The 26387-nt window shown below is 46.3% G+C and overlaps 2 protein-coding genes across 4 annotated transcripts in view; one reads left to right on the forward strand and one right to left on the reverse strand.

The window, feature by feature from the left end:
- LOC147606229 (uncharacterized) overlaps window positions 1–26387 on the reverse strand; it is a 105951-nt gene that overhangs the window by 27947 nt on the left and 51617 nt on the right. The gene's annotated exons all lie outside the window — the stretch shown is intronic.
- LOC147606230 (uncharacterized) lies at window positions 10242–11575 on the forward strand. Its single transcript, XM_086792718.1, has 3 exons — window positions 10242–10433; window positions 10517–10838; window positions 10963–11575. The coding sequence occupies exons 1-3, from the start codon at window positions 10258–10260 to the stop codon at window positions 11422–11424; spliced, it is 960 nt and encodes a 319-aa protein (XP_086648844.1). The 5' UTR covers window positions 10242–10257; the 3' UTR covers window positions 11425–11575.

A 26387-nucleotide genomic window follows, 5' to 3' on the forward strand; every position in this document is an offset into this window, starting at 1 on the left:
TTGTCACCTCATTCTACATTCCACCTCGTCCTATTGGGGCAGATCATGCATACTTGGCATTTTCACTAGCCGGATCACCAGTATCACCAGCCCCCCACATACCGACGCCATACACTACCATCTACTTCACACATGACATGGCAGACATATACACTGGCAGAGTAGAGGATGGGCTCCTACTCATGGATCCCCTGGCATCTATGGATACCATTACAACCCAGCTCGCATCACTCCTACACACGGCTGCATTACAGAGCTTCCCACATCGTGTACACTCAGGAGAGCCTGCGAGACCTGGGACTATGCCCCAGAACAGATGGTATGATGACGAGTGCAGAGCCCTATACTCACGACTCCGCATACAGAGAGCCTTGGGAGCCATCACAGAGCAGGAGGCGAGGAGAGAGATGAGGAGACTTACTCGCCGCAAAAGGCGGCGGGCCTTCGCAGAGATATAGGAGCTAGAGATCTTTCATTTCTTCATGAGTAGAGATAGCCATGTCTCATGGCGGCACTTCAGAGAGCCCCGGACCCCGACACCATTGCATACCCACAGACATGGCACACATATGCAGAGGGTCTATACCATGCCCCACAGTAGCCACCTATACCTCAGCCACCACAGGAGCCTCGACCTACCACAGCTAGCTTCTTTACCCACTCGATGGTACAGGAAGCTATCCGCCGCCTACAGCATGGACGGGCCGCCGACCATATGGGCCTGCAAGGTGAGCATCTCATATATGCAGTAGATTCTTTAGCTCCTTTTCTTGCACACCTGTTTAACACGGCAGTAGCAGAGGGTTTGCCTGGACGATGCATACCATTGTGCCGATTAAAAAACTAGGGGATATGCTCGATCCGAGCAACTACAGGACGGTTATGGTTGGCCACGTGCTGGCCAAACTCTATGGTGCAGTGCTGGAGCATGAGCTTAGCTTATATGCAGAGCGAGCAGGTTTACGCTCATCAGGGCAGGCACGCTTCAGGAGAGCTTTCTCTACCACTGACCATGTATTCACTTTGAGATGTATGATTGATCAGGCCAGAGTGAGGAAGAGAAAGCTCTATTGCTGCTTTGTGGGTTTCCGCAAGGCATTTGACACAGTACCACGAGAGAGGCTCTTTCAGCGCCTGCAGTCTCTTGGCATACCAGCAGATATGACATGGGGCATCTATGCATTATATGAGCAGGTTTTTGGGCGAGTCAGATGTCCAGGAGGTATGTCCGAGACTATTGCTAGCACCATTGGTGTGAAGCAAGGATGCCCACTTTCCCCCACGCTATTTGGGTTATACATTGATGAGGTGGCTGACTTCATTACACGGGGAGGCGGAGATGGAGTTGATTTAGCAGGTACCTCAGTACATATTATGCTCTATGCTGATGATATTGTATTAGTGTCTGAGTCCCCAGGTGGTCTACAGCAGCATCTACATGCCCTCCATGATTTCTGCACACAGAGGGGTCTTACTGTGAACCTTGGGAAAACCAAGGTTATGGTCTTTCATACATCGAGACAGGGCAGGAGTCAGCTGACATTCACTCTCGCAGGATGCCAGGTGGAGGTGGTGACATCATATGTGTACCTAGGGGTTACCTTCTCTGCAGCAGCCACACGCTTCACCATGGGTTCAGCAACCAGAGCTAGATTGACACGGGGATATGCAGCATTGGCTATGCTAGAGAGACAGTGCCACCAGGCGCATTTTCAGGAGCCCCGGACGAAGGGGTGGCTATTTGACACATTAGTCACACCGGCATTGATGTATGGAGCAGCAGTATGGGCGCCAGGCCTTGCTACCCATTGGTGGACACAGATAGAGAGAACACAGGCCCTCATGATGGCACGCATGATACGCAGCAAACCGTAAGTACCTCATGACATTATCCGAGCAGAGTTTGCTGCGCCTCCTATGATGGTAGAGGCCATATTTCAGACTATATGCCTGCTAGACAGATTCAGAGAGATGCCACAGGACAGATTATCATACAGAGCTTTTCAGGCATCTAGACAGTTGGTTGAGGCAGGAGACAGAGGATCATGGTATGCACAGGTCACACATTGGTTCTCACAACATGGCCTAGACATGGATCATCTACCACCATTCCATTATGATAGGGATGCACCACATATCCGTCTCTCTCATAGTGAGAGGAACAGAGTATTGAGACAAGATATATGGCAGCTCTATACACGAGAGACATGGATATCGCCTACACAGCCTCTCCCACCGAAGATGCTATACTACAGAGATCACTTCATGAGTATCACTGATGATGGATTTATAGAGAGGCCTAGATACATGGAGGGCTTTTTACCACACGGCTCCCGAGTGGCTATTGGTCAGCTCAGAGTTTCATCACACCGATTGGAGATTGAGACTGGCAGAGCAGCACAGATCCCACGAGAGGAGAGGGTATGCAGATTGTGCCGAGAGGAGGTGGAGAGTGAGGAGCATTATGCATGCAGATGCAGAGCATATACAACCATCAGAGAGAGATATCCCATTTTATTCAGAGAGCCACATTCCCTACGCCAGATCTTTGAGACAGCAGACCAGCGCATACTGGGGAGATACATTCTAGACATACAGCGCCACAGAGTGACATTATTACAGGCTCAGACAGCTCCAGAGGGGGGGCGACAGACACAGATTACTACATTTTTTCAGAGATCCATACCCCTCCCAGCCCCTACACGGCAGGGAATTACTCTTCAGAGAGCAGAGACACTTAGAGCCCGCAAGAGACAGAGGACACCTGGCTTTCGGACACCACGCCTATACCAGAGAGAGATGACAGAGATCAGAGCTCAGTTTCACAGAGAGGGTGCGGAGCGACTGGCTCGCTTCAGAGCACACCCAGGCATGTTCTTCAGGGAGCTGTGGACACCCCCTTCACCGATGTATACCATCTTATACCCCCCGTATGGTACAGGATGGAGCTAGCTAGGTTGCATATCATGATTGTATACTCCATGCATATAGCTTTGCATTCTCCTAGTAATAGAGCTCCATCCCCTGCACACCCAGATTCAGCTTTTTTATTCAATACTTTTTCATTTTGTTGGGATGACAGAGGATACCCCATACAGGTACTCCGATTTGTCTCATAGGCCGAGTTCGGTCTTTTGGAAGACGTTAATAAAATCTCTCTCTCTCTCTCTCTCTCTCTCTCTCTCTCTCTCTCTCTCTCTCTCTCTCTCTCTCTCTCTCTCTCTCTCTCTCTCTCTCACCTGTGTCGCCTCCCTCTCTCGCCTGCTTTCTCTCTTTCACTGCGCCCCCACAAGCTCTTCTCTTCTCTCTGCTCGCCCCAAAAGGACTCGGCCATCTCTCTCTCTCTCTCTCTCTCTCTCTCTCTCTCTCTCTCTCTCTCTCTCTCTCTCTCTCTCTCTCTCTCTCTCTCTCTCTCTCTCTCTCTCTCTCTCTCTCTCTCTCTCTCTCTCTCTCTCTCCTTTTGAAGACGTTAATATAACATTTCATTTCATTTCTCTCTCTCCCCTCTGCCTGCTGCCTATCTTTCTCTCTCTTCGCAACAGCCCCCTCTAGCCTCTCTCTCGGTGGAAAGCACTACAGACACGCACGGAGCTCTTCCTATGGCGAAGGGTTAATTAATTTTTAATTAGAAACCAGCTTTTTTCAGCCCAAGACAAGATGGAGAGGATCGACATTGAAGACCTGATCAAGGCAACCATCCAACAACACAAGAAAGAGATGGACAATGCAATTAATATGGTCAACCGGAGCCTTCTTGACAAAGTCAAGAAGCTTGAAGCGCGGATAGCAGCCCAAGATGTAGAGATCGCAAATCTCAAGAAGGAGATAGAAGAAGCACGTGCTCAACATAAGCTCTCAACATAAGCTCGAGGAAGGTGAAATTCAGCCCGTCATGATGGAGGAGCTGAACACCATCAAGGCCCAAGTGAGAACACTTCAAGAGGGAGAAGAAAAGAAGGCTCGAGAGACCTCCTCGTGGGTGGAGGTGCTCACGAAGACGCAAAAGCAAGTAGATGAAACGGAGAAATGTATAGAAGTGGTCAAGAAAGGTAAGAACAAGGAGGCCAAAAGCACATCTACCTCGAAGATTATCAACCTAACCATTGAGGAGGAACAAAGAAGAAAGACAAGGGAACTTCATGTGCGGATCACGGGTCTTAAGGACAGTGATAATGTAGAGGAGGAAGCCAAAGATTTATACACACGCATGGGCATTTCGAGGCCTACACACACGGGGGCTTGGAGAGCGGGCAAGAAAGACAATAATGGAGGAGAGAGCTCGAAGGAGAGAGCTCTCATTTTACGCTTTCCCACCTTGGAGGCCAATAAGGATTTCTTGGCCAAGCGCTATGCCCTTAAGAAAATGGGCATCTTTTTAGGAGATGACCTCACCTGGGCACAGCTAGCACATATGAGGGAGTGCATGCCGGAGATTAGGGCAGCCAGAGAAAAAGGGAAGCTAGCATTTTACAGAGAAGGCAGAGTGGTGATATTAGAGAGACGCACCACTTGACGGTGCGAGACCTATGGGACCAGTCTGAGACTTGCAATATGGAACTGCAACGAAGCATTGAGACTCGATGTGGGGGCCTTTGAGGACAGCTTCAGAGATAGGGACATCATCTTCTACTCGGAGACACATCAGGCCCCAGGCAGCACATTACCAAGAGTGGCGAGATACAATATGGAACTGCAACGAAGCATTGAGACTCGATGTGGGGGCCTTTGAGGACAGCTTCAGAGATAGGGACGTCATCTTCTACTCGGAGACACATCAGGCCCCAGGCAGCACATTACAGAGAGTGGCGAGATACAGATGGGAGACGACTTGTAGACACGAGGCCCGTTCGAAGCATGGTGGTCGCGGATCTGGAGGAGTTGCAGTTCTTTTTAGAGAGGAGCTTCAACCACTCATCCATGTTATGCGCCATGATGAGAGTGAGGTACATGTTATGCACGGATCTGGAGGAGTTGCAGTTCTTTTTAGAGAGGAGCTTCAGCCACTCATCCATGTTATGCGCCGTGATGAGAGCGCGAGGTGTACATGTGGGTCAGAGTGGGGGCAGATGAGGGTAGACCCCTATACATTGCTATATGTTACTTTCCACCCAGCATATCTCATTATGCAATGCCCAAGGGGCAATCTCCATATATGATTCTAGATGAGGACATATGGGAGTTCTCCAGGGAGGGAGATGTTATCATACTTGGGGACTTTAATGCTCGAACAGCTCAGTACCAGCCCTCCTTCTTTGACACTTCGGAGGAGATGTTGAGAGAGATAGATGTGGAGGAGATGTGTTTAACCCGGAGATCACAGGAAGAGGTGGAGTGTACTGAGTATATGGAGATACCTCTTGGAGATGGGGACTGCACATGGGCTGGCCATTTTAAATGGCCTAGAGAGGTATCCACTTGCCAGTGGCTTTACTTGCTTTCCACACAAACATGGGGCCAGCATAGTGGATTATGTTTTAGCCTCGCCAACCTTCATCCCGAGTATCCAGGATTTTGCGATTGGCCCCAGGCCCATCGAAGTTAGGGTGGATCATGCACTTCTCTCCTTTACAGTGGATTTCCGCTACAGTACCCGCGAGGTTGGGTAGTCCTCCTATCACCCGAGATATACCTTCTGTAGAGAGACTGATGGAGTATACACGGCAGAGATCTACAGCTTGTTGAGTGTAGAGGATCCACAGAGGCCATTAGCAGAGCTCACACAGATCCTAACAGAGGCTTTACATACAGCTACAACGACGGCCTTCCCACACACACAGCCCACAGTACGACCACGTCCTGGGAGCATGCCCCACAATAGTTGGTATGATGATGACTGTAGGGAGCTCAGAGCCCGGCTACAGAGAGAGATGGCCACAGATGTTAGTACATATAGACAATCACGCATCATCTTCCGATGCCTCATTCGGCGTAAGAAGAGAGCATTCTTAGCTCGGCTAGAGAGAGACATGTATCAGCTGTTTTTGAGTCAAGATTCTAGGGAGGCCTAGAGATTGCTTAGAGAGCACCCCCCGCCTTCAGGCATTACCTCTCCAAAAACATGGGGCGAGTATGCAGCCTCCCTCTACACAGTACCAGAGCAACCACCACTACCGAACCCTCCAGAGCCTTGTCCACCCACTTCTACCTTCTTCACAGCAGAGATGGTGAGGAGGGCCATCAACAGAGTGCATACAGGGAGGGCACAGGATCATGAGGGCATTGTAGCCGAGCATTTCATACATGCTAGAGATATGATTGCAGACTTGCTAGCTCTCATGTTTAATAGAGCCATGTGTGAGGGGTTTCCTAGGACTTGGAGTACTTCCACGGTTGTGCCAGTACTCAAGTCTAGAGATCCGAGCCTGCCGACTAACTACCGCACCATTATGATTGGTCACTCGCTGGCCAAGCTATATGCCTCTATTCTTGAGCAGGAGTTGAGCAGATGGGCAGAGAGACAAGGGGTCTGAGCTCAAGGACAAGCCGATTTCAAGAGGAGATTCTCTACTTTGGATCATATCTTTACCCTCAAGGCAATCATTGAGGAGGGCAGAGCACATGGGAGGAGGATCTACTGTGGCTTTGTGGATTTCCGCAAGGCATTTGACACAGTGCCCAGAGCTAGACTGATGCGCAAGCTACAAGACTTCGGGTTTCCATGTGAGCTCATTTGGGCGCACCTCAATCCATGAGACAGATGGGTATCCATGTAGCTCGGTCTAAGTATAAAGCCATCCTCAGTGGTGCGGAGAAGATGGTCTCTATAGAAAGCCATCTTCGTCCCCAACTCCTGTGAGGGCTCTAGCCATGTCCTCCTATTGTCCAACTGAATGAGGGCCTATCTCATGACTCTACTAATCCCTGAATGTGTCAAGATGAGAGAGGGTGCCTCCAAAGAATACTGGAAGGGTGGAAGTTTGTCTAAACTGAACCCATGGAGCTCAAACCAGGATGCTATCTGTGCATCCCAACATGAAGTGTCTCGCTCCATGGCTAGCTGATGAGAGGACTCTAAAGCAAGTCGTGCATACCGGTGTCAGCCAAGCTCCCAGGTGCTATGAATGAAGGACACTCATCTGGCAAGAGCCTCGACTACGATCGGTGGTGCTCCCATCTCGGCTCTGATAATCTCATGGGGTACCAAGGCCTTAGCCCGAATCATCCTGGAGATCATGGACACAGGTAGTCTCTCCATCGATTTCCATCCATCGTATGTGCGTCCTGATCGACTGTGACAATCTAGGCTAGGCCCCCAGATTTGTACTCCATAAAGCATAGTCGATGTGACCAACGTGTCAAAAAGCCACAGCTTAGTGCGTGGCTCCTGAAACTGTACCTGTGAGCACATCCTCTCTAGACCTCGTAGTGCTGCATATCCTCTAGTCAATCTGGCCTCTGTTGCCCCCTCCCCATGGAAAATGTGAGCCTAGTGAACACCACTCCAAGATATGTGTATGAGTCAACATACTCCACTGTCTCCTGCCCATATGTGAAAATAGGCGCTGATCTCCAGACCCATTGAGCTGTAGTGTTAAACACCATAACCTTGGTCTTACCAAGGTTAACTGAGAGCCCACTGTCCTGTGCATAAGCATGTAAAGTATCCAAGTGCCTTTGCATACCCTCTGGTGAGTCTGCTATAAGCACAATATCATCAGCATATAAGAGCAGAGGTATCCAAGTGCCAGCCAACCGGGCTCCTCTGTCCCCTCGTGTCCCAATATAATCAGAGATCTCATCAATGTATAGTCCAAATAGAGTCGGAGAGAGCAGGCAGCCCTGTTTCACCCCTATAGTGGAGTGCACTGGATGGGAGAGACCCTCTAAAGTCCGCACCTACCCAACTACTGTCTCATAAAGTGCCATAACACAAGATTTGTCAGATTTGTAGGATAGAGCCAGAGACGGAGGAGCACTACATCTGTCTCGCTGCACAGCATTTTATGAGATTCGAGGGTGCTACCATTGCCTTTTCAGAGAGGGATTTGGACCATTGGCTAGAGTCGTGGACTATTGTGATCAACGATGCTTGGGTTTTCATCTCTTGGAGATCCGCATGCTCAGAGAGTCCATTATCAGGAGCATACGTAGGAAGTCCACACAGGGACAGATTACTAACTTCTTTAGAGGGACTACCCGGGAGGGGACACAACCGACAGCCCAGCAGTGGGTACCCCGTGGGACTCTAGTTGAGAGAGCTATCCAGTTGGTGAGCCCTTGGTTCGCTATACATGGCATGCAGATGGGTTCACTCCCCCCGTTTCAATACAACATAGGGGCCTGTTGCTTTGCTCTCAACTGCATAGAGCTAAACAAGGTCATCAAGAAGGACATTGTGAGACTGGATACTCAAAGGACGTGGCATTCACCTGTTCAGCCCCTGAGGACGAAGATGGCCTTCTAAGAGATCATCTTCTTCGCTTCATAAAGGATGGTTTCGTCATACGCCCATGCTACATGGACACACAGCTCTCATTTGGTGTGCGATGTGCAATTGGACAAATCCGCACCTCATCCCATCAGTTGAGAATGGAGACAACCACATATGGACTGGGGGCAGCACAGTGTTGCATAGAAACGCGTTTCATACACTTTTGAAACGTACGAAACGTCTCGAAACGTTTCGTACAGTATGAAACGCGTTTCATACATCATGCAGTTTTTAAAAACCTTAAAAAATGTTTTCTTTCCTGGATTCGTACGGCGCATATTATCACGCTTCCCAGTGGCCGCCGCATGTGAGTTCGCCGATTTGCGTGCCATCCTTCCATCGCTTCTGTCGACCCCCTGCTCCTTGGTGTCCTTGGGCCTTGTGGAGGTCTTCCAAAGGGGTAATGTCTTGTTTTGCTTTAAGTTGGTTTTCTCTGCACAACTCACAAAACAGCACACTTTTTTCTCTTCCATCAATATTTATGGCATATCTTCCACGGTCCACCCTTGCTCTATTGAGATTAGTTTATGTTATGTGTCGCACTTGCAGGGCCAACAATCTGCATTTATCCTCGTCTTGTAGGATGCCTCGAACAGGTGATTCTCTTTGGAACAATGTCACCTTCGAGTCTAGATATGGTGGCTCAGGCTCCGGAAAGTGGAAATGCAACTTTTGTGCTGATAAGCACCATGGCAGTGTCACCAAGTTGAAGGCACATTTCTCACAAACAAAGGGTTTCGGCATTGGGCCATGTAAGCATGTGCCACAAGAAATCTATGATAGCCTCAAGGCTTGGAAGGCCATGCAGCTAGGTATCCCCCTTGAGGATATCCCCAATCTGGGAGAGCCTGAAGCACGTCAAAGTGTCTCCAAGAGGACTCGCAGTATCAGAGAGGAAGATACCAGTGGTGAGGTTGCAGGTGGTGTTGCAGGTGGTTCTAGCTCGGCACCTCAAGCCAAAAGAACTAGTCTTCCAGTGTTCAAGAAAGGACATGTACAAGCAGGGATGCAAAAGGCTGCCATGAAAGAGGCAACGAGGGAGTTGATGAAGTTGTTTATTCAATGTGGATTATCCTTCCACATTGTCAGGACTCCTCGATGGAAGAAGGCAATGAGAGCTATCTCCCGCATTGGGTGTGAGTGGGATGGCCCCTCCTACGAGATATTGCGCACTACTAAGCTTCGCAAGGAGCAACTGGCTGTGGAGATGGAGATGGAGCCTCTCAAGGCCACTTGGGCAAAGTATGGTTGTACTTTGCTTTGTGATGGATGGACAGATGCGCGGAAGAGAAATGTGTACAACATTCTTGTGTCCTCCTGCAAAGGCACAATGTTCATTCGTGCCATAGATGCATCGGTGCCAGGGATAGTGGTTACAGGGGAGTTCATTATGTCCCACATGCGCCAGGCAATCAATGAAATTGGGCCTAATAACATTGTGCAGGTGATCACGGACAATGGGTCCAATTGTGTATCCATGGGCAAGATGTTAGAGGAGGAGTTCCCCAAGATTGTGTGGACACCTTGTGCAGCACACAGCCTTGACTTGATGATTGAGGATGTGGGAAAGCTTGATTGGGTGAGCCATGTATTTTCAATTGCATCTACCATGGTGAACTTTGTCACAAAGAGGCCAATGGTTTTGAGCATGTACAGGGCCAATAGTGATCTTGAGCTTCTAAAGCCCTCCAAAACTCGGTTTGCATAGATGTTTATTGTGGTGGAGAGACTAGTGAGAGTGCGACATGGCTTATTACGCACTGTTGTGTGTCGTGAATGGACAGCATGGGAGGACAAGGATGAGCAAGTCTATAGCATTCTCTCGTATGGTCATGAGAGATACTTGGTGGCAGGATGCAGAGGGACTTGTGAAGGCACTTCAGCCCATGTATAGTGTCCTTCGGCTCACAGACATGGAGGGAAGTACCATTGGGCTGCTTTATGAGTTCATGGACAGAATTGGTGAAGCTCTCAATGATTTCACTACCTTGTCGCGTGACAGGTGCTCACCCTTGGGCTTTAACTTTAGTCTTTGAGTTATTTTATAAATCTTGATCTCTTATGTGTGTCACATGTTACATGTAGAGTTCAAGATATTAAGGAGATCTGGAATCGGTGTTGGGATTGGTTTCATAGGCCAATCCATGCTGTTGCTCACATTTTGCATCCCCTTTGGAGGAATGAGGAGCAATACCTCAATGAGAAGCTAGAGTCAGGATGGATCGAGTACATTACCAAGTTGGTGGGAGTGGGAGGTGATATACAGCTGATGAGAAAGCTCGAGGATGAGCTTCTCATTTACCGCAACGGTAGCCATATGTTTGGGCGAGCTACTGCATTGCTCAGGGAGACACAGTTGGAGCCAGTGTCTTGGTGGGAGAAATACGGTATTGGGACACCCAACTTGGTAAGGTTTCTTGATTCTTGAATCTTGTATCTTTGTCTCGTGAGTCCTATTCTTTCAAAATCTACATTCAAATGCTACTCTCTTTTTGACTCTAACTTAACATTCTTTTTGTTGTGCAATGTAGAGACGGATTGCACTGAGAGTTCTCTCCCAGGATTGCAGTTCAGGGCCTTGTGAGAGAAACTGGAGTACATGGGCTCTTTTTCACACGAAAAAGAGAAATAGACTGTCCTCAGCACAATTGGAGAGGCTTGCCTTTTGTCATTGCAATCTCCGATTGCTAGAACAAAAGGGTCATCCCATTGAGCCTCGCCAAGTGAATCCAGATAAGATTGATATCATGAAGTGCAAGGAGATTCCCGACATTCCTCAAGAGGAAAGAGACATCTATTCTATGCTCTATGAGGAGATCATGGCTCCGGCTCGCACTACACGATCTTCTCGAGAGGCTAGTACTAGTGGTGCACCTGCACCTCTAGAGGATGAGGCCTTTGAGGACTCGGCTACCGGCAGTGACCTTGAGAGTGAGGCTGCAGAGGCAGAAGATGCAGATGAGGATGAGCATGAGGATGCAGATAGTAGCTAGCAGCTGCCAGTATCATTTTATTTGGACATGTTATTTAGTTTGAACTTTGGACATGTTATTTATTTTGATCTTGGATTTTGAGTCATGAATCATCACCCACGTGGTGATGCTTTTGATTTTTGTTTAGTCATCAGTGATCACCCACGTGATTTGTGATATCATCATATCTTACATGTATTCTATTTTTATTGAAATGAATTCAATGTGGTCTCTTATAAGTTATGTCAATAGTTTTTTCTTTTGTATATTTCAAGTAAAAAATATACATGTTTTTTCTGTTTTGTATGAAACCTTTTTTTACCCGTTTCTTACCTTTTATGAAACCCGTTTCATACCTGCCGTTTCTGAAACACGTGGCAACTATGGGGCAACAACACCAAAGAACAAGATATGCCAGCTTTGTTATAGAAATGTTGGGATAGAGGCCCACTATATATGCCAAATCCTGATTCCTGCTATACTATGAGATCAAGGGTAGTTTCCAGTGCCTCTTTTGTTATGGATTTGGACCACTTTCTAGGATCAAGGATTTCCTACACCAGAGATGCATGGAGCTCTTCCTTTTCGAACTTCACAGACACAAGGAGTCCTTATTGCGGCGCAGACCAATTGCACCCGCCCAAGGACCAGCACAAAGAGCTCTCACTACCTTCTTCCAGCCTAGAGCTACGAGAGCAGATCCACCCACTACACTTGACCCTCCAGGTTGATGCAAGAGCCTGGCCGAGAGGAGTGACAATAGACAAAGCCATCGAGCTTTGAGGAGCCCACCACCCCTGACCCCATGACCATTGCCCATGCTCACGTCACCAGAGGTGTCACCATAGTGCATGTTTTGCCTCAGCGGCGGAAACCCTACTCCTAATTTTCAAGATTGTCAGAATGAAGATCTGTTCCCGTCATCGCAAAGAGCTCGTTGAGAGAAGCAACTTTGTCTTTTACAACATCTTCAAATTCAAAGTGGTTAAAGAGATCTTTAGGAGGATAACTTTTTGCATAAAAGTCACTAAGGTTACTTTTTAGTTGCTTTTTAAAAGCAAGTTACTTTTCAAAAGTGTTTTCTAAAAGACAAACTTGCTTTAAAGCAAGCCTAAGCCAACTCTATATAAGTGAGGCATGGAGGAGGGCTCTAGTCATAACCACAGCGTGAGTTTGAGAGAAGGCCAAAGAAGCCTTCACTTACAGGCCTTGGGCACTAGTGCATGTGCGAAGCACTCCTAGCTGAGGATACTTGGAGCGAGAGCGATGAATTTGTGTGTCACCACACTGCATGTTTTGCCTTGGCAAAAACCCTAACCCTAATTTTCAAGATTGTTAGTATGAAGATCGGTTCGCATCAACACAAAGAGCTTGTTGAGAGGAGCAACTTTATCTCAAACAACATCTTCAAATTCAAAGTGGTTTGAGAGATTTCTAAAAGGATGACTTTTTACATAAAAAGTCAATAAAGCTGCTTTTCGGTTGCTTTTTAAAAGCAAGTTACTTTTAAAAAGTGCTTTTTAAAAACAAAACTTCTTGTTACCACAGTGCATGTTTTGCCTTAGTCGAAACCCTAACCCTAACCCTAATTTTCAAGATTGTCAAAATATGTGTTCGCATCATCGCAAAGAGCTCGTTGAGAGGAGAAACTTTGTCTCTTAGAGCATCTTCAAATTCAAAGTGGTTTCATAGATTTTTAGGAGGATGACTTTTTGCATAAAAAGTCAATAAAGTTGCTTTTCAATTGTTTTTTGAAAGCAAGTTACTTTTTAAAAATGCTTTTTAAAAACAAAACTTGCTTTAAAGCAAGAGGGCTTCTAGGCCTATATAAGCAAGTGTATGGGACATTGTTAGGACAGATCCAAGCAAGGCTTGCAAGAGAGCAAGGGTGCTATGAAGAGTGCCTTGGCTAGCAAGTGGTAGGACTTGGATCGCGGTGTTAGGTTGAGCAAAACAAAACTAGGGTCTCTATAGCAACACAACCAAGATACCGTGAATCATTACATCAACCCAAAACCCAACCATAAGAACACTATTACACTGAATCCTTCAACACCCAAGATACACTTGAATTATAATGATAGATGAGAGGCAACATAAGGAACTCAACCTTGGCCACCTTGGCCGGTGCTGGATCTATGTGCCATTCCCATGCTTGAAAACTGATCACCCTCACCCTCTGCAAGGAGCAGTCTCTAAAATCCTCCATGGAAAGATCTGATCTCTCTAGTCTACCCTCGGATCCAATAGAAAAAGTGAGCACACCACTGTCGTCATCTGCTCCGTGGACCGCCACGAGGATATCATGTCTGGTAAACACTCCTAACCACATTGCGGGGGTCAAGTCTAGAATAGGCATAAGCCACTCCTGAGGGATAGCTGAGTCAATGTCGATGTTGAACCTATCTCGACCCCGGATCCCTGCCAAGCCTCGCCCAAGGGTAACTACATGTGTGCAATCCAATCTCCAAGACACCTGGTTGGTCCCGTGCTCAAGGCTCCCCAAGATACAAGCAGTTGGGCCCCTAGCATGTGGCCACTGGGTAAACGGATCAAGGGGTTCCAGACGAAAGGTTGCCGGAGCCGCTCCTCTGAGGCTACTGGAACTATCTGTCTGTCTGAGGGCTGGCCTGAAATGATCCCAAGCCCAAAGTAAACTAGTTGCAAATTTGCCCTCAAAAGCTGGGCCAAAACCACAGGCTCGCATCTCTGTAAAGATCCATTGGGTACTCTGCGACCACGAGCCCCCAAGGCTCGGAGTGCAGGCTGAGATCCAAGCCAATAAGAAATCTTTCCATGGCTCATCACCGAGAAGGAGTCCTCTGACAATCAACTTAACCAATTGGGCACGACTCTAAATAGCAAGATCGATGAGGCTAAGCCTCCCTCTGCTACGTGGCTGTCACCATGCCACCTTGGCCCTAGCTGGCCTTCCATCACTTCCGGCCCATAAGAAGTTCCAGATCAATCGTTGTACCTGGCCAATGCATGCCCAAGAAAAGGCCTAGCACGAAGTGATGTACCACATGGTGGCTAGAAGTACGTGATTCGCCAGCACCACTCTACTTGCTAGGGAGAGCCTCGCCGAGCTCTAATATAAAAGCTTCTTCCGAATACGTAGCAGAAGCGGAGCGAGCTGCTGCTCAAGAGAGATATCAATGCCAACCTGGCAATTGAGATAGTGAACTGGAGTGCCCCTCGAGATCCACTAGAAAGCCTCAACTGGTCATCAAAGCGAGGGTGCTGAACCTACCCAAAAACCATACGACTTGTGCCAATTGATCTCGCTCCTGATGCGCGGCAAAAAATCTCAATCGCCTCCGCGAATCTCTGGAGATTCCCAACATCTCCTGTAAGGAAGGCTGTTGTGTCATCTGCGAACTCTAAGTCAAGCAACTCCTACGTACGAAGGGGAAGACGCAATCCCTAGAGCCTGGTCTCCTGCGTAGAGAGAGAATTGCTCATGGCCTTGATGACGAAAAAGTAAGAGGTAAGGTGCCAATGGACATCCTTGCCGAACAGAGCCAGAAAGGGAAAATTTGTCACCTCGGGCTCCCTAATGAGGACCTGGCTATGCAAGGCTGACTAGAGTCCTAAAACCCCATGAATCCACTCCACAAGAATCCCATCCAGCTCATCGTGCCCTCCAGAAAGCTCCAATCCACCCTATCATATGCTTTCTCAAAATCTAGGAGCACAATGAGGTCTTGTTGCCGCATCCTAGCCAAAGTTGTCACCTCCCAGAAGGTAAATATGTTGTCCAAGATGCTCCTATCCTCAACAAAGCTAGTCTGTGTGTCATGGATCAAGTCTAGGAGAAAAGGCTAAAGTCTCCTACTGATGGCTTTGGCCAATATCTTATAGGCTGTCCCAAGGAGAGTGATGGGTCTCCATTGTCGGGCCTCCAATCTGTCCCTACCCTCCTTAAGAATCAAGTGAATCGAGCCCTCTGAGAGCCTCTTTGGCATGGCACCTGTAATCATAATCTCATTGAAGGCAGGCCACCTTCCATGAGGTCCCAATGGCGAAGAAAGGAGACTGGAAGCCCATCTACTCCTGGGCATTTGCCCTTGGGAAGTGCCGTCAATGCCTCCACCAACTCCTCAGCGCAAAAGTAAATGGTGTCAGTAAAAATGATCGAAGAGAAGGAGGAACCACCTCCCTCGTACGCCGCTAGACCCTCTCGCGTGAGTCCACCACTTGTGAAGATGTTGGGGCATGAGGAGGTATCGAAAAAAGTCAATGGCGATGGCTCTCACCTGGGCGGATCTAAAACAAAAGCTCAATCCTGGCCACGCAACCTATGATACCATCTCTCCTCCTTTGGGGTCCAGCTATCTCAAAGAAATCCCCTACGACTCTCTTGCCTGCCTACGTCCAGAAAGAGGCCCCTGAAGCCGCTGTAGAGAGGCAAGACAACTCCTCTTCTACTCTCGGAAACCCTTTAATCTGCTCTGGGCTGCCTCTTGCAATAAATTGTTGATCTCCCCTAAGCCCTCATCCAATGTGCACGCAACAGAGCCTGAAAGAAAATCCAATCTTGCCTATATCTACTCTATCCTGCTGCAGATCTCTGGGTCTTGAATGAGGCTGTCCGAAATCCTTGAGCTCACATGCCTATCATGCCTCTAAGGGTCCTCTAAGGACAAAATAACCAAGGCGTGATCAGAAAAGAAAGTACCTCCAAAAATACCAACCATACCTCCTCGACTCCATGCCCACTCATCAACATAAAACCTGTCAAGTCTCGAGAGGTTGGGGCCGATACTCCTCCTCTCCGATCTCAAGAAGCAGAGGCTCCCATGGATACACCCAAACTCTGGAAGATGCCAAGGGTCCTGTCCCCTAATAACTGCAAGAATCATCTCCTCCCAAGTTGAGTACACTACTCCTAAAACTGTGGCTATGCCACCTCCAGGCCTGTCCTCTTTTGCCTCAATCATGTTAAAGTCACCACCCAAGCACCAAAAGTCAGCTTGAGAGAGGGCCTGCCGTACTAAGCTCCAGAAGGGGGATCTACCTACAATAGCGTTCGGAGCATAGATGTTGAGGAAGCCAACGCTATCCTCTCCAATAGTAATGGTAATCCACTGTGCCTGCCTTGAGACAATGACTCTTGAGCCAATCTTGCCGACAACAGCTACTCACTGACAGAAATACACACCCCCCCCTTGCGTCCCTGAGGAGCCGAAGGATGGGGACCAGAAAGTATGACCCTTGCCTGGAAGAATCTTTCTACATCTACGGGTGTCCCCTCTGAGAGATGATGCTCCTGGAGAAAAAGAATGTCTATGGGTCCCCCCCCCCCACTATGGCCCTCTGAAGCTCGCCTCATAGGACGCCTCGTCTCTGAAAGCACTGAGGCCCCACTAAACCTTGAATGTTCCATGAAACAATCATCTTGTCCTCCATGTGACGCCACTCTGTATGCGCACATGCATGCTCCGCACTCCATTGATCACAATAAAAGTATTTGTAAGAGGGGGGAAGAGGTACCACAGCAAAGGTTTGCATGAACACAAAGAGCAACACCTCCAAACTAGAGACTGCGATCTCTTCGTCTTGGCCTCGATGGGCTAAACCTCCAAGCTCCATCCTAGCCAAAGGCCAAAAATGGGTGAGGATGTGAGTGATGCGGAGATTGTGGAGAAGGTGGGAGGGTCCGGGACAAAGTGGGATCCTAAGTTAGTGGTAGTTGCCATTCAAGGTCAGGCAGTTGAGCTCTAGTCTAGTCCCTAGGGCTAGCCTACAACCCTTCCATGGCTTCTGGGCACAACCAAGGTCTTCCTTGCCCCTATGGGGGTGGTTCTACACCTCCCATGCCCATATCTGTCCTTGGGGTAGCCCTATGGGCTGGCCCCTTTCCTATATGCAAACCCTAACTGTCTACACAATGGTCTGGCATCCAATATCATACCAGATACACAGAACCACTAACATCATTCCAGAGGGAGACACAGCGCGGACTGGAACTGTTTCATGTGCAGGACAATGCACACCTGACCTTAGACGCATGTGCAGGACAATGCACACCTAACCTCGAACGATTGAAGTGGGACCCTGGCTGACTCGTCCCAAACTGGGTGCACATAGTACCATTTTTCCACCCCAAGTCCTACACCTTCTGTACAGATATGTCTACATGGCATCCGAGTGCAGGATGCACGTGACAAGACCAGAATTAACCCAAGCTTGCCAAGTAAAATTGAAAACCCCAAAAGCCAAGAAGCAGCAAACTACACGGGAGGGGGGAGGGGAGAGAGGGCAAACGAAGAGAAAAGGAAAAGAGAAAAGGGGGGCAGTGAAGAGAGAGAAAAAAAAGGGGTGGGGGGGAAGAGCACTAGAGAGGGGGAGGCGGGCAGAGGGACGAACTGGAGGGAGGCAGCGAAAGAGGCACAGAAGGTGCAGAGAGGGGGGCGGGCAGAGGGCCGAAAGAAGGGGAGGGGTAGCGAAAGATGTGCAGCGCGAAACTTGGGGGGGTGGGGGGGGCACACACAAGGGGGAAGGCGCAGGCCTTTTGTAGTCGTTAATACAACTCTCTCTCTCTCTCTCTCTCTCTCTCTCTCTCTCTCTCTCTCCTAGTAGATAGGTCGTTTTAGGGTTTCACTGCTGCTGCAAGTCGTTTTTAGGGTTTTGCTGCTGCTATAGGACATTTTTAAGGTTTTAGTAGATGGGTCATTTTAGGGTTTTGCTGTTGTTGCAAGTCGTTTTTTAGGGTTTTGCAGTTGGTCAATTTAGGTTTTCAAGTTTCAATCCGGCGCCTCTTTCTCTCTCTTCAAACTTACTTGATTTCTCCCTCTCCCTTCTCTCTCTTCATTGCCCCCTTCTTTCTCTTCGCTGCCTGGGCAGAGTTCGCCATGGATGACAACGAGCATTACTCCGATAGACATCTCCCGCAGTGTTGAGAGGCGTTCCATAAAGGCATTTCAAAGGTTTCATTCATGGATGAAATTGATATGTTTTCCATACAAGGGGATGCAATGGTGCAAGTCAAATAAATATGTGCTGGCCTCTTTTAGTAAATGTGGAAACACGCACACCAAGCAAGTGAGTTCGGCATTATTTGATTCAACATTACAACTGCACGATGAAAGAGTGCACAGAGCGGAAGCAGAGTGGCACAAGAATGTGCTGAACAGAGAGTGCAAGAGAGAGAGAGATATGGAGCAAACTATGCTGAATATACTGAACCAAAACAGTCCCAAGCAAGAGACAGTGATAGTCTCATAAGTGAGGGAGCAAATAAGTACAAGACTCAATGAAAAATGAGAGACCAGCACCCACTATTTATAGTGGGGAAGTGCTGGCCGACTGGAGCTCATAAACAAGCCGACTGGAGCTGTTGGACATGGCTCAATGGAAAAATGCCAAAATGGCTGGGAATAATCCCAAAAAAATACTAAAAAAGGGGTGGCCAGCCCACAAGCAACCCACAAGCAAGGGCCATACAAAAGGGGACCGAATGGGCACCATAAAGAGCAAAAACTGGGGATGAAAGTGCTAACACCCCCTCTCACCACCAGATGCTGAACAAACTCCGAGAATCCGAAGATGAGGAGCCAAGGAAGCCTGAGAAACCGGCTTGGTGAACAAATCTGCAGCATTCTCCGCGGGAGGGCAATACTCCAAACGCAAATCTCCAGCAAGAACCCGTTCAGGAACATAGTTGTACTGAATCTCAATGTGTTTCGTACGAGCATGAAACACAGGGTTCTTGGCGATGGCGATGCAACTCTGATTGTCACACCAAAGAAAAGTAGATCCGGTAGGAGGACAGCCAAGCTCCTCCAATAATCTCCGCAACCATATCACCTCACATGCAGCATAACAAACTGCACGGTACTCCGCCTCGGTAGAGGAAAGCGCCACAATAGGCTGCTTTTACTGCTCCAAGAAATGGCTCCAGACCCAAGTGAAAAAACACAACCAGTGGTCGAACGCCGTGTATCTGGATCTCCAGCCCCAGACCATCCAACAAGAGTGCGGCCTTGGCCATAAAAGATGCCAAAATCCAGAGTGCCACGTAAGTACCGAAGAACTCTGAGAGCACACCGCCAATGCTGCTGAAGGGGTTTGGATGAGAAGAAACTCACACACACACACACACACACAAAAGAGAGAATTTCAATCACCTTTGCTCATATTTAGGAGTAGGTTTGCCACTTAGGAATAACTTAAGTACTTGTAGGACATTGAGACTGCGGTCATAACTGGCGGTGTACAAAGCACACTTGCCTTTGCATAGCATTATCTACCACTTAAGTCTCACTTTGACTAGTCTTTACTCACCTATTTTAGTACTCATTAAAACTTTAATCAGCCCTGCACTTGTATGCTCACGTGTGAAATTATCATTGCTGGTTTTTCTTTTCTTTTCTTTTTTTTCAATAAAGGACTTTACTTGTATCCTTTGTTTTTTGTTGCAGCTCTTGCTACTACCGCGCTCGAGGACGTGCGCAAAATAGAAAGAGGGGAGTGTTGCATGACAAATGAAGATCAATACAAGGATGCAACAAAAAAGACACTTAGGGCTCTTGAAAAGAGTTCCAAGTTGTAGATGAATGTGGGAGAGGGCTTGATAATAATCCCACATGGGAACTTTTGGGAGTCCTAGAATTTTTGTATAAAAAGTGGCCCATTTGAGAGCTAGAGGACTTTTGGTCATTTGGTTGAGAGGCTCATAGAGAGAGCTTGCTCCATAGCTCCTTCTCAAGTGCTCTCCTAAGGCTCTCCATCTCCATTCATGCTTCAATCTTGTACTCTCTATTCTCTACATTTTCAATGATTTGAGATTATGGTCTACACACTTGCTAATCTAGATTTCTTAATGATGTTTTGATTTGTGAATGGTAGAGTGCATGTGATGAAGCTTGTGCATGAAATGATGTGTAGTTGAGGCTTGTGTGATAGCTCTTTGCATGTTAGGTTCTTTGCATAAGTTGCATTTTTGTGCTTAAGTGTAGCCTAATCTTGATGCTTTGAATATGTTAGATTGAGAAGGAATGATTGATTGCTTGATTGTTGAAGAAGGATTGAGTAGGACTAGAAGTCATTAGTGTGTGGTTAACTCATCTTCTCCCATTCGGGATAGCCTCTATGCGCTAACCGGGTTGCATTCACGGATTGACAAGTGTGTGGATTGGAGTGTAGCCTCCGCTATGCTATGATGTCCCAAACAATGGCGCCGCTGCCGAGGAACGCACACCTAAGTTAGTGAAGGGTGTTAACCATAACTTCTTACTAAGTGCTCCATTGATTGCAAAATCGTGGATTAGGGTAGATTAGAGTGGAGTTTGCAAGGGCATTGAGTGTGTGATCTCAAGGGCGCCTTGTGTGTTTTTGTTTTTTGATGAGAAGCAAGAAAAAATTAAAACCCCATTGCGGTTGAGTAATCCCGCTAGTAATTAGGATTAAGAGTTTTGTTTTTGTATTTTTTTGGCATATCTTTTTTTTTTCACTAATGAACTAACACACTGCGACCAAGAGGCTGCAGTGAAGTTGTGTGGGGAGGCGTCTTCATAGGGAGCAGTGAAGAAAAAAAGAAATATATATATATATATATATATATATATATATATATATATATATATATATATATATTTATTCGTTGAAAGGAGGGCGAAGGACTATTGGAAGGCCAGTTGAAAGGAGAGCAGGGGCGGTTTTATATATATATATATATATATATATATATATATATATATATATATATATATATATATATATATATATATATTCTATACGTTGACGTGGCCGTGGAAGCAGCTGGCTGCGGAGCGTGAAGAAGCATCGAGGCGGCCGGCAGCTGGAACGGGAAAGCGAAAAAAGGAAAGGCGGAGCTGTGGGCGGCGTTGTGGAAGCGAAGCTGTGGGCAGCAGCCGGCAACAGAAGGCACAGTGGGCGGCGTTGGAAGTCGGCAGCTGAAAGGAAAAAAAAACGGCTGCTGCAACTGAAGCAAACGTCTGCACAACTGAAGCGCAGCAAGCGTCGCCTGCAGTGGGAAGCGTTGAAGGCGACTGAAGCAACGACGGTGTGACGTCGAGCTGTGAAGAGGGAAGGCGCAGCGTGGAGCAGAGAAAGAAGGATGAGGCGGCAAAGTGGCCTGTGTCACCGTCAGCAGCACCAGTGAGGAGGCATGAAGGTGAGCCTCAGCTCAGAAGCAGACGCCTGCACAGCAGCTGGGAAAGCGAAGAAGGAGAAGCAGGCAGCAGTTGGGAAAGCGAAGAAGAGGGAGGCGGTGGTGAGCTGGCCGAATCGAATCTGCAGCACAGAACGGCGCGAGGCGGTGGAGGATAAGGTAGGTGCAAATTTTATTTTTTTTTATATTTTTTTATTTTTTATTAATTTTTCATGTTTTTTTATCTTTAAATAAAAAATAATTATTATTATTATAAAAAACAAAAAAATAAAAAAGAGAAAAAAAGAGAAAAAGAGATTTTAAAAAAAAAGAAAAAACAATTAAATATTTAAAAAAAAAGAAACAAGAAGAGAAAAAAAAAGAAGAGAAAAATATTAAATTAAAAAAAAGAAGAAAAAAAAAAGACGAAAAAAAAGAAGAGAAAAATATTAAATTTGAAAAAAAAGAGAAAAAAAGAAAAAGAAAAAGAAGAAAAAATAGTTTTTAGTTTTGGTAGTTTAAATCTATTTTTAAAATTTTTTGTAAAATTTTGCGTAAGTAAAATAGCGTGCATTTTTTATTTTTATTTTTGTAATTGAGTGCATAATTAGTAGATTCATATTTTTTATATTTGGCACGAAATTTATTAGTTTTATTAAGAAAAACAAACAAACAAACAATTAAAAAAATTAAAAAATACAACAAAAGGAGAAAAAACAAAAGAAAAGAAATAGAAATTAAAAAAATTATAAATTAAGTATTTTTTAGGAGTCTATTTTTTTGCATATTTTGTAATTCTTTATTTTTTTTTATTTTTTGCATAATTAGTATAACCTGCATTTTTTTAATTTTTGTAACTTTGTGCATAATTAGTATTTTTTTAGTGTGATTCATAATTTTTGTGTAAAATTTATTTAAAAAAAAGAAGTAAAAATCATAAAATCATTTTTAAAAAAAAGAAAAAAAATCATTAAAAAAAAGGATAGATAGTTACCCACATACTCATTTTAGTTGCCTTTAGTGGTTAGGTAGGGTAAATATATATATATATATATATATATATATATATATATATATATATATATATATATATATCAAAAAAAACACAAAAACAAAAACAAAACAAAACAAAAACACATAAAAACCCCAAAAAAAAAAAATTGACCTTATGTACTTGCGGTCGGGACGTCTTATAGATTCTGCCATAGGACCTAGGGCACCTTCTAGAGTACCTACGCAAGAAAGTGGGACCCAATCGGTAGGCAATTTGGCAGATATTGTTGAAACCCTTACTGAATTCCAATCCGATATCCTTTCCTCCAGAACAACTAGTTTATTGTCCATGGACAATCTAGGGCCGACAAATAGTCATCCCAGAACAACTAGTTCATTGTCCATGGACAATCTAGGGCCGACAAATAGTCATCCCGTAGGCCCAAATAGGACACCCGCACGATCTTTTAATCCACTTGAAGCCGACACCATGGGGTTAACACTTAATGTGAGACTCCAATATATCTACACAAATGCTCAAGGAGCTGAGATCTTTAGGGATCCACAACAACGGTATCTTGTTAAGATCGCAGACATTTTCTCAGAACTTGATAGAGCACCTCTAGTCAATGACCAAGGTAACATGTACATGGGTGGAGATGGTGTTCGCTACGAAGTCACCTACCATCCAGAAAAGGTAGACAAATTAGGGGAGCTCTCTAAAAGCGAGTTCTTAGACTTATCAGAACTTTCCAGAGCAAGGGAGTCTAGAGATGATTGGCTCATCGAGCCGGACATGCCTGGACCCTCCAATGCCCGGTCCTCAAAGCCATCCATAGATGATTTACTTCTTGTAGATCTAAATTTGGAAAGGGATAGGAAAGGCAAGTGTAAAATGGATCAAGGGGCTGAGAACCAATGGGAGTTTTTACGACAAATTCCAGTGACAAAGGTCTTACAGGATGACCCACTTCAAGAGGTCTATAAGGATTCGTTAGAGGGATATTATGCCACAACTAAATTGCCAGAGCTGGATCTTCCTCTAGCTCATGTGGTGGTAGTTGAGAAGCTTGCAGGACACATGAACAGAATAGTTGATAAATGGGCCAATGAATACCGAACCTTAGATTGGAAAGAGATTCGGGAACTCACGTGGAAAGGACAACCATTATTCATGGAAGTGTTCTCAACAAATACAGCCAAACCAAGAGAGACAGCCTTTCTTGGAGAAACTGTTGTTCCTCCCCTACGAGAGTTCACTAGAGAGGGACCTTCAACATCTAAGTGGACCACTGCTAGTAGCCCAACTCTAGCACCAAGATATCGTCCTACACTAAATGTGCGACCACTGGTCACACCACAACATCTTTCTCACTATAACAATCGGAGGGTAGGGGAGCCAACTCGGCCTCCCATAAATGCACCTCCTGAAATGCGGGTGACAAGATCTTTGGAGGGGTTTGGTGGGGCTGGTAATAGGGAACCCACACCAATTTTGGAAACATATGGACCATCTTTCCAAAGAGAGGAACAAGTCCCACTGAGAGTGAGGGGCCGTAGGCCCTATGATGAGTATTCACGACAAGTAAGGCCATCAACTCTTCAGAAACTGGTAAAGAAGTATGAAGGGTCGGGAGATCCATACGACCATGTAGCAGCATTTAGGCAAGCAGTTCGAGCTGAGCAAGTGGCTGATAAGCATACTCAAATTGAAGGATTTGGGCTTACTCTTGAGGGAAAAGCCCTGGCGTGGTTTCAGGCATTAGAGGCTTCAGACAAAACTTCTTTACGAATTTTGGAAGAGAGATTCATTGCTGCTTTTTCCTTGATGGGAATTCAACATGACACGGTAGCACACATCTACTCTTTCAAGCAAGGCGAAAATGAAAGTGTTAGAGATTGTGTAAATAGAATGAAGCAATACATTAATCGTTGCCCAGAAGATGAGAAGCCCGCCCAAAGTCGATTAATTTCTCTCTTCTTAAAAGGACTCAAAAATTCAACACTGCATACACATCTCTATGCGAAGAAGCATACAAGTTTCAATGAGTGTTGCCATGATGCTATGGATTTCACCGATAACTTCAAATTCCAGGATGGTTCTGGCCCTGAGGTGAAACCTAGAGGTCAGTGGGGTGATGACCAAAGTTCCGGGTCTAGCACGCTAGTAAATCCAGACCAGATAGCTAACCTAGTACTAAGGAGATTGGGACAGACCTATCGTCCACCCATGCAGCCACAACCACAGCAGCAGAGAATGAGGAGTGTACTTCCTACAGGTCCTCATCTTTGTGGAGCATGTGGCGGTGACCATAAAACTGAAGATTGTAATACCTTTTCTTCTCTAGTCACAAACCAACCCACAAAAAAGTGGTGCCAGGCCTGTGCTTGGAACTTTACCCATACCACACAGGAATGTACTCGCATTGCGAGAATGAGACAAAAACGTGAGCAGCCAAGGGGTGGAGTGGCTCCACAAATGTATCAACAGTATACTAATTTTGAACGTAAGCCACCGATGACACAAGAGCAAGCACGACCTGTTCTTGGTGCTCAACCTCCTGCTCCTGGGACGGCTCCTGTGAGGGTTGTTGACTACGACAATACAAATATGTGTAGAGACTTGGTAAACCCAGGCTATGTGGAGGAGGAATACGCATCATATTCATCCAAGGAAAATCTCTTTGAAAGTCCCGCATACCCAAGCCAAGCACTAGACACTCAACTGGGGGAACAAAACTCTTTAATGTTGCTAGGCGGCTACCAACCTAGGACTCCAGGCCCCTCAGGTCAATGGCAGCCAAGGAAAGTAGAGGCCAAACCAATGGGCCCCTGTTATGAGTGCGGAGAACCCCATTGGGCTCGTGATTGTCCACATCGCTCAAGGCAAGCATCTCGATCCAATACAACAGTACAACAGTTTCCACCAATTGAAAGATATTGTCTGGGATGTTGTGTCGAACACTTCCCAAAGGATTGTCTGCTGAAACCACATGAGGAAGGCACCTCTCAACCAAAGGTCTCACTCAACCTTGTAGGGACAGTTCCATCACCACCTTCATCTGAGAATGAGGATGTCGTGTCACTTAGAGTCATGACTAGATCACAGACACGAAATGCTGAAATACAGACTGATGAGACACCTCGAACTAGGGATGCAAAGACAAGTCTAGTGGACAAGACCCTACAGTCCAATAGAAAAAAAACCACTAGGAGAAAAAAGAACCGAAACAAGCGAACTAGAAGTACATCCACTAGTTCTCAGGAAGCCTCTAAACAAAACATGCGGGATCAAACTTTTACATCCCAAGAAGTGCATGAGGAACATCAACCTCAACCTGGGCCTAGTGCTAAACAAGATGAGGCTAGTACGACTGAGGATAGTTCTGGAGGTTCTGTTTTTGTGGATAAAGTGAATGAGACTCTAGAGGCCATCATTGATGCTCATAGAAGTCGCATTGCAGCTTTATCTGAGCTACCCAAGAAGCTTCAAGAATACCCAAACCCTCGTGAGGAGAAGATCAATCTAGCTGTACATCAGCAACTCATTCGGGAAGCTCAGTCAATACTTGAGGGACCACCACCACCTATTCCTCGGGGCCCGACCTCTCTTAAGCCAACATTAGAAACCATACCAGAAGTGTCATCAAGTCGAGAAATGAAAAGTGAGCTCATTTCACAAGCTCATAGCGAAAGGTCTGCACCAATTGACACCCAATTGAAAGGAGGTAAGCTGCCATCACCTAGCTTTGTCTTCCCATGCAATGATGAAGTTATTGATGCTAATGAGGACATGGCAAATGAGATGTGGGCTGCAGTTCATGAGAAAGTTAATGAGAACATGTCTTCTATTAGTTTGCCTCCATTCTCTGAG

The sequence above is a fragment of the Cibotium barometz genome, chromosome 58 (assembly GCF_041138505.1).
Source record: "Cibotium barometz isolate CiBa-2024 chromosome 58, ASM4113850v1, whole genome shotgun sequence".
Lineage (NCBI taxonomy): Eukaryota > Viridiplantae > Streptophyta > Polypodiopsida > Cyatheales > Cibotiaceae > Cibotium > Cibotium barometz.